The following is a 322-nucleotide window of genomic DNA, read 5'->3' on the forward strand; positions in this document are numbered from 1 at the left end:
CCATAGTGAAGCGCTGTGGCCTCCCCAGCAGCGGGAAGAGGAGGGAACCCCTCAGGGTCTACCAGATCCCCCAGAGGAGGAGGATCAGCAAAGACCCTAAACGAGTCACCATGGAGGATCTGCGCATGCAGGCCGTCAAGGAGATCTGCTACGAGGTCCAGACCCCAGATCTAAGTCTTCTGTTCCAGTCCTGCAGCTCGTTTCTGATCCTCTGATCCTGTGCCCCCCACCCCACCCCCCAGGTGGCCCTGGGAGACTTCCGTCACTCCCGGCAGGAGATCGAGGCGCTCTCCATCGTCAAGATGAAGGAGCTGTGCCGCAT

At 60.6% G+C, this 322-nt stretch overlaps 1 protein-coding gene across 1 annotated transcript; it reads left to right on the forward strand.

Moving 5' to 3' along the window:
• Positions 1-16: 16 nt before the first annotated feature.
• Positions 17-322, forward strand: LOC106512835 (kinesin-like protein KIF1C; the record flags this gene model as incomplete). The annotated part of the gene is given in 2 exon segments (XM_014001357.1): positions 17-155; positions 243-322. Coding segments are annotated over 2 exon segments (125 nt in total), but the record flags the coding sequence as incomplete, so codon positions are not given.

Source organism: Austrofundulus limnaeus, unplaced genomic scaffold, assembly GCF_001266775.1.
Source record: "Austrofundulus limnaeus strain Quisiro unplaced genomic scaffold, Austrofundulus_limnaeus-1.0 Scaffold18009, whole genome shotgun sequence".
Lineage (NCBI taxonomy): Eukaryota > Metazoa > Chordata > Actinopteri > Cyprinodontiformes > Rivulidae > Austrofundulus > Austrofundulus limnaeus.